Source organism: Equus caballus, chromosome 6, assembly GCF_041296265.1.
Source record: "Equus caballus isolate H_3958 breed thoroughbred chromosome 6, TB-T2T, whole genome shotgun sequence".
In the NCBI taxonomy this organism is placed as follows: Eukaryota; Metazoa; Chordata; class Mammalia; order Perissodactyla; family Equidae; genus Equus; species Equus caballus.
This window is the reverse complement of record NC_091689.1, coordinates 97,904,135-97,911,715: the sequence shown is the minus strand read 5'-3', so window position 1 is coordinate 97,911,715 and position 7,581 is coordinate 97,904,135. Positions and strand designations below refer to the sequence as shown.

The 7,581-nt window shown below is 48.3% G+C and overlaps 1 protein-coding gene across 4 annotated transcripts in view; it reads right to left on the bottom strand.

Annotated features, from left to right (window-relative positions):
- Positions 1 to 7,581, bottom strand: part of MYRFL (myelin regulatory factor like) — a 118,834-nt gene continuing 111,253 nt past the window's right edge. For all 4 annotated transcript variants that reach the window (XM_070271928.1, XM_070271927.1, XM_070271926.1 and 1 more), the window contains 6 exons: positions 6,138 to 6,200; positions 5,410 to 5,497; positions 3,395 to 3,469; positions 774 to 894; positions 416 to 490; positions 1 to 280 (listed from right to left, as the gene is read on the bottom strand). In XM_070271928.1, the coding sequence (XP_070128029.1) occupies positions 194 to 280; positions 416 to 490; positions 774 to 894; positions 3,395 to 3,469; positions 5,410 to 5,497; positions 6,138 to 6,200 (509 nt within the window). In that variant the 3' untranslated portion in view covers positions 1 to 193. The remainder of the gene's footprint in view (positions 281 to 415; positions 491 to 773; positions 895 to 3,394; positions 3,470 to 5,409; positions 5,498 to 6,137; positions 6,201 to 7,581) is intronic.

Genomic DNA, 7,581 nt, shown 5'->3' with positions numbered 1-7,581 from the left:
TCAGGTTCCAGCAAGCACTTTATTCTCCTCGTTAATGTCTCAAAATTGCTGGAGGCCGAACCCTGATAAAGTCCTTGGGCAACACACAGCCAGGTTTACAGAGAAGCGCGGAGGGGCAAGAGGATGGAAGTTTCCGTTAACCAAATTTCTGAGTATTTTTCTTTGGAAAAGTCCCCAACCAAACTTGAATAAGCTAGACACAGTGTCGATAGAAGTAGAAGAAGTAATCTGTGAAGAAGATCCCAGCAAAGTAAGGGTCCGTGGAACAGTCAGCCAGATCCTGCCAGAAGAGGAGGAAAAAGGGGACGATTAATGGAAGCATCAACTGTTATTAAAGTGACTGACTGATTTACTTATTTATTTATTTATTTAATGGTCCACTTCTTTCTCACTTAAAAAAAAAAAGAAAGCTTACCGGTGCAGCCACTCGGAAATGGAACGCGCTATCAAAGAAGGGGGCCACTGGGAGGCTCCAGATGTGCCGACAGCCCTGCAGAACGCAGGAGAGAGAGACGCATGTCATCACCACACCCCACACTCCACTTGGAGGGGTGGAGGCGGAGGCAGCGTTCCCTGACTACCCTGGGAGAGCCATCTGTGACGACAGCTCTCTACGGGGGCTGCTAGAACCATCTGCACTCTGCAGGACCCACGGAAGACACTGAGCAAAGCCGATGACAGGCTCAGCCCCCACGGGGAAGCACTGGTGCTGGGTCAAGGCATCTCTTACCAGGGAACAGAGGCTGTGCCACCGAGGGGCCGGGAAACATTACCTGTGTCATCTCCCGGATGACTCCTTCGTGGTTTTGCATCCCTTTGGCTTCGTTTTTACTATGGAAACATATGTTTCCAAGGGTCAGTTTGCACTGGAAGACTATCAACGGCTCTGTTGTGCTGCAAGAGACACAGGGAAGAAAGGGCACACGGACAAGCAGTTATCAGCTCCCACCAGGCTACACCTTGATGAGCAGAGGGTCTAACGGGAATGTAACTTGGAAATCCATTCAAAGTTCCAAGTAGGCACCTTGTTACACACAGCTCACCAAAGCCAATATGCTGGCTCACATCTCCTCATTACAGAAAGAAACTCAGCCTCAGATGACGACTGTTGTGGACTGAATGTTTGCGTCCCCTTAAATCCATCTGTTGAAATCTTAACCGCCAATGTGCTGGTGTTGGGAGGTGGGGCCTTTGGGGGGGGATCAGGTCTTGAGGGCGGAGCCCTCATGGGTAGGATCACTGTCTACATAAAAAGGACCCCAGAGAGTTCTCTCCTCCTCCTGCCACGTGAGGACACAGGGAGAAAACGCCATTGACGAACCAGGCAGCAGAGCCTCACCAGGCACCAAATCTGCTAGCTCCTCGATAGTGGACTTCCCCACCTCCCGCGCTGTGAGAAATAACTGTTTGTGGTTTAGGGCTCCCAGTCTATGGCATTTTTGTCATGGCAGCCTGAACTGACTAAAACAACTACTCAGACGGCATGTGACAGTCTCCAAAACCTACTCTCATGACTCAAATCACCTCAACATCAGAACTTCTTATCTCCATGGATTTGAAAATAATTTTTGCATACATCCCTTGTCTTTCCACTGGTAGCTGAATTTGCATCCATCTGAAGTTGCCGGGATTTCAGATTCTGCAAACACCTGGTCCAGGTAGCTATGGTTTGAAGCAGCAAGAGAAACAAACACAGGCAAGGGTGTGGGGTGAGCCCGTTAGGAAGTGCCAGCCTTGCAGCTGTCAGAGCAGAGCCCTGCCACAAAGAACAGTTCTCGGGAGGTTGGCCTGCTAACCATCAAGAGGAAGAGGTCCGTCTGCCTTTGGATCTTTCTGTGGAAGTGGGACAACCTACAATCTTAGTGGAGTATATGTGTTATTTTAAAATCACCCATATTAGAAAACTGGTCCTTAAACTAGAAAGCCTGACTTAGCAGCTGAAGATGAGCTGCCACTTTGGGGATATTCCATTGAAGCTTACTTCCCTCCACGGAAGCTCGGGGGGAAGGAGGAAACTCCGCTCCAGGTTACTCGGGCTGTGCCAGAGAAGAGCACATTCAGCTTTTGCTCTGCCTGGAAATGCGGGTTCCGAGTCATGAAATATTAGCAGCTTGAAATGAACCTTTCCAAGGCAAGCAGCTGCGCTGAGTGTCATGAGCTGACTGTGGAAGCAAAGTCGGTGAGAGAAGGAGTGTGAGGCCTGAGTGACAGAGAGGAAGAGACAGAGCCGGAAACAAGGGAGGAGCAGGGGAAGCAGAGGGAGCAAGGGGAGGACAGGCGAGCGGGGTGGGGGGAGAGGAAATGTGGGGGAGGGAGGAAGGAGAGCCCCAAATCGAGAGACGAAACATAACCACCTCTTTTCATGGTGAGGACTTCATCGCATAACTTTTGAGTGAAGTGTGTCAAAAGTCTTAAAGTACGGTAATTATTTAAAATATCTGATAAGAATAGATTAAACGGGAGTTCTGTGGTCGTGGAGGAAGGATAGTCATAATAAAAGCTACCATTTATTGAGTGCCTACTGTGTGCCAAGCAGAGGCAATGTTCTTACGTATCTCACCTCGTTGAGGAGGTGGGAAAGTGATGGTTTACAGGACGGGCTGAGCTGGGAGGCCAGCTCCACATCTTACTAGCTGTGGATGTGGCACAGGCTTTTTGACCTCTCTAGCCCCAAATGATCCCATCTGAAAAATATATACTCAAAAAAAGTACCAAGTTGTGAGGATTGTATGACCCAGTGTTAGGGTGTAGAGTGTCCGGCGTACCGTCTGTGCTCAGCAAATGGCGGTTATTCATTTCACTGTTATTAGCAGCGATTCCCACAGCAGCTCTACTCGTCATGGTATAATGTCAAACTCACTTTACAGATGAAGAAACAGTAGCTCAGAGGGAAGTGGTTTCTCCAAGATTATAGAATTAGTAAGTGACAGAGACAAGATCTGAGCCCTGACCCGCCCAACTCCAAGCTCCCACTGCTTTTTCTAACTCCCCTGGGGAAAGGGGGCAGTGTCTGCATTCACACTGCTAATGGGAGCTCACAAAAATGTGCAGCCCCCACCCAGGACCATACCGTCACTCTGGTTCCCGCCCCAATTCAAAGGGACACAGCCAGGGGCAGTCTGCAGCGTCTGAGCATCAAACCTGTGCTCACCACCACTTCGCAGGAGCGAGTGTCCAGCCCAGAGCCTTTCCATGCCCCTCAGGGAGTCTGGATGCCCCCAGCCCTCGTTCCGAAAACCCACCCTCAAGCTAGCCCACCTCTCAACCCAAAATCGTTAGTTAACATGGACTGACAGCTTTCTGCTCCTAACTTTCTGATGAAATTGTAAAATAAATTCAGACTGGAATCCAAATCATGATGGAAACTGAATTGTTTTTACAGCTACGCACTTACTTGATTTCCAAAGAAAATTTGACATTGGTGGGTGTGTACTTATTAACAGGAATACTGTAATTGTAAGATCCAGACCTAATTATGGAAAAACACAAAACCACAAATCAAAATTTGCAGGAAAGGCTTCAAAAGGCTTTTTGCTACTCTTTACATACCGTGTAAACTGTGAAATACTATATAATAAATAATAAACACAGAAAATCAAGTTTAACATGGTATAGTTTTATGTTTTTCAGAGACATATCTGTCGGATTTCTGAGTGCTCTCTTTCAGGTCTTAATATATGAAATATACCACACAGATTTACAGTTTGTTAGAACACGCAGCCAAAATGATGGATAGTCAAACCGCAGACCAAACGCATCAAACCAAACACACAGGAAATGACGTCAGTTGCCCTGGAGGAGGGACAGACTTCAGAGACAGACGCGGCGAAGGCCTCAGACCAACAATCCCCCAGGAAAGGAGGCCCAGAGACAACGAATGCCAGCCTTTCTACCGTAAAGCACTCCCTTTTAGGCAACATTAACAGGAAATATCGTGCACTTTCAGAACTCGAATCAACTCACATCGTTATAGGCCTAATTACCACTCAGTAACGGAAAAACGCTCCCACAGAGAGCCCCCCTTTCAAGAGAGATACTGGGGGGAGAGGGGAGAGGCCCTGATTCACATTGTAAGGAAAACTCCAGCAAAAGGCAGATTGTAGCTAATACAAGTCCTCCTGACTTGGCCATCCCTTGAATTACATGGAGACACAGCTGAAAACCAGATAAATGGGAAAAAGAGCCAGTCATTTTAGATTCTTTTACTGAACACTAAGCTAAGCTGTTAGAAATGAGGAAGCAAGAATAGAGGAGCGGATCTGAAGAGGGAACAGAAGGACTTTCTTCCACTGGAAGAAGCTGAGACGAGTGGAACTCACTTGCGACTACGCGGCTCCCGCACCTGCAGGCTTCACAGCATCCCCGTCAGCAGTGTCTCCCCCTCACAGGCAGAAACGGACACGCGGGAGAGGACACACCCCGTGGCGGCTCCAGAATCTGAACCTGAACCACCCGCGTCTTCTTCACTATGTCACCCCACCACATTCATGAACGTCTGTCTCTGACGTTCTCAAGCTTCCTGAACCTTGAGTTCCTTAATGACAAAATGGGGATAAGTAATGCCAATCTCATGTTGCTTTTGTGAGAACTCAGGGAGACAGTGCACGTAGAGGTCATAAACACACCATAAAGCACCGTACAGTTCATTTTTAAAAGTCAGGACCATCAACTCAAAGCCTAATTATATCACGTTGAAAAAGAAAAAAGGCTGAGAATCCACAGGATTTGTGACATCAGTTCCAAATACAGGGTCTTGCCTTTTACCGGGCAGGCACCCAGCAAATATTCACAAGAGAAAGAAAACTCCCGTCTGTTCTCAATGCCTACAACTTGCGCTTTGTGCTTGCGGGAGCCATCTGCATGCCCTGCTTCTAGACGCATCGTCACCTCAGGACAGGTGGCACGGCACACGCGAGAGATGGATCTTGCTGGCAACTTCTGCAATACCGGGCTTTTTTCCCTTCTAACTGAAAAAGCTAAGAGAAGCGATATTTTTTTAGCAATTAAAATAATGATATCCCTTGTTATTAAAATATACAAATGTCAGCTCTCTCATAACTTGGAGCCATCAGTAACAATCCTTTCTTGTCATAAAATGAACTAGCAGCTCTGTGCCTGTGGGACGCGCCCTCAGACAGCCAGCCACAGAGCTGTCCCTAAGCTTTCTGCTTTGGACGTGCCATCGACATAGGAGACTGGAACTGCTGGAGGCTCGGTTTATCGACATTTGCTAATACCAACCGCTTTATGATTCCCTCGCCCACACGTGACAAATGTGTTTTCACTTAAGGGGCAACGTAAGCATACATTGACTCTACCAGTAGCTTCAGCTTTCATTCCAGGCTCAAAAACCCAGAGCCCTGAGTCAATTCCGGAAACAACAGGAGTACAGCGGGGCGGCTCACCCACCTGCACTGCCGGCCTCGACGGCAGTAGCGGCGATCTATTACGTGCTGGATTTCCATAATCTGAATAGAGCTGATGGTTGTGTCTATCCCTGAATTGAGGGGAAAGAGAGAAAAGAAAGTAAACTCTTCTGCTGAGGAAGAGCGTACTGCGCTCCAGCACAGCCCCCAAACTGCAGAATGTGAAATAGGCATTTCCTAGATAAATGGATTCCATTTGCATTCAAATGGAAAAAGGAGGAGGAGAAGGAAGGGAAGAGGATTTTTTTGCCTGTTGTTATAGTAAATTTTAAGAAAACTAATAAAAATCCAGGCGCCAGTAGGCAGCCCCATAACACCCAAAAGAATTTCTGGACCATGGCAGTCCTACTAAATTGAAACTTATTGAAAATGGAGAGTGCAATGTGAAATGCAATCTGGCCAATAAAGCTTTAAAAAATCACAAAACAGAAAACAAACTTAAAATGTAGTCACACCAGAAGAAGAGGGCAGGAAGTTCAACTAAATTATTAAACTCCATGGACATCAACCACAGCTTGATCCTGAGCGACCATTTCTAACGCCTCCTGAGTGGTGAGGCCGCATCCATTATCAAGACACAAGCCCGTGGGTGTTGGCTGTGTTGCAGCCTTGTCCCTTTCCCCATTCCTCACTCCAGTAATGCCTCACAGCTGGTTTCATTTGCCTGAACCCGCACAGCCAAAGAGCAGAGTCACTTAAAGGTACACTTACAATCACTCCCCCAGTCGGGGCTGGCCGGCGCATCTCCCGCCAGGAATGACGTGCTTCCGTCTTCTGCAGAGGGAAAAAGCCCGTCAGTCTTGGAGACTTGGTCAGGATGAGAAGAAACCCTCTGTCAGTTGAACATCCCCTGCTTCTCTCTCCCACCTTTCAGCCCATCGCATCCCGATCCCACTTTGCACACATCTGGTACATTCTCACCCTTCTCCAAGACGCCATCTATCTGGGGCCGAATGGTGTCCCCCGAGTTCTTAGGTTGAGCCCTACCCCTCAGACTGGGACTGTGCCAACAGGAAGGTGACGAAGTCAACATGAGGCCGGCAGGTGGGCTCCGATCCCACGCAACGGCTGTCCCTCTACGAAGAGGAGGTCAGGACAGACAGAGGCTCCAGGGACGTGTGCGCACAGAGGACGCGGTGAGAAGGCAGCCACCTGTGAGCCGAGGAGGGCGGCCCAGAGGAAACCAGACCTGCCCACGCCTCGATTTTGGACTTCCAGCCTCCAGAACTGGGGAAATAAATTCCTGTGGCTTAAGCCCCAGCCTGTGGTGGTTTGCTGTGGCGGCCGAGTGCTGAGACGCATCCCAGATGAGTCCCTGCAGCCCCCAGATCCCCGTCAGGTGCCACAGCACTTAGTTCAACCACCTTCAGGGACATCTGTCACGACATCGAAGGCATGCTCGCTCTCTGTTACTACTTCACTTTTCACCTACTTTTGCCCTTTCTCAACAACTCCAGAAGAGGGAACCTCTGTTAAAATTTTTCGACTCCTCTGCAACTGCAGCATAATGTGAAGGAAAAGCCCGACTTAAACCAAGGTCATGGGAGGGGCCAGAGCTCGCTTGCGGGAAGGAAGGCGGGGTGCAGCTGTGCCCCCTTCATAGCCAAAAGGGCATTTGAAAAACAACTTTGAAAAGGTAAACATCCAAATCATAAGATGTTCAGTCTATGAAAGAAAATGTCGGTTTCTAAAGTGGATAATCATTTAGTGGGTCGCTACACAAACTTAACAAAAGAATCTTAAAGTTTTTGCAGTCATGTTTCTTTCAATTTGCAGGTGTTTTTCAACTTACGTATTCTTTATTGCCTTCCTTCATTTGCATTGAACAATACAATATTTATATTTTTCAACATAGTTTTGGACACAACACAAAGACATGAACAAGAGACATAAGTTAACACAATGGAGCTGCTTTCATGGGATGAAGAAAGAGGCAAGATCTAAAGCGACTTCCTGTGTGGAATTTCAGCAGGGAAGAGAAAGCCACAGCACACGTGACGGGTAGTCGCTCCTATGTCCGTCTGTCCTGGCTAGTGCTCCTCTCGCCAGGAGAGGGCTCATCCACCGTCTGCACACCTGACGGTGCGCTCCTGGAACACTGCGCCTGTCCACTGCTGTTCCCTGAGACGCGGCGATGCTGGGCTCACGGCGGGTG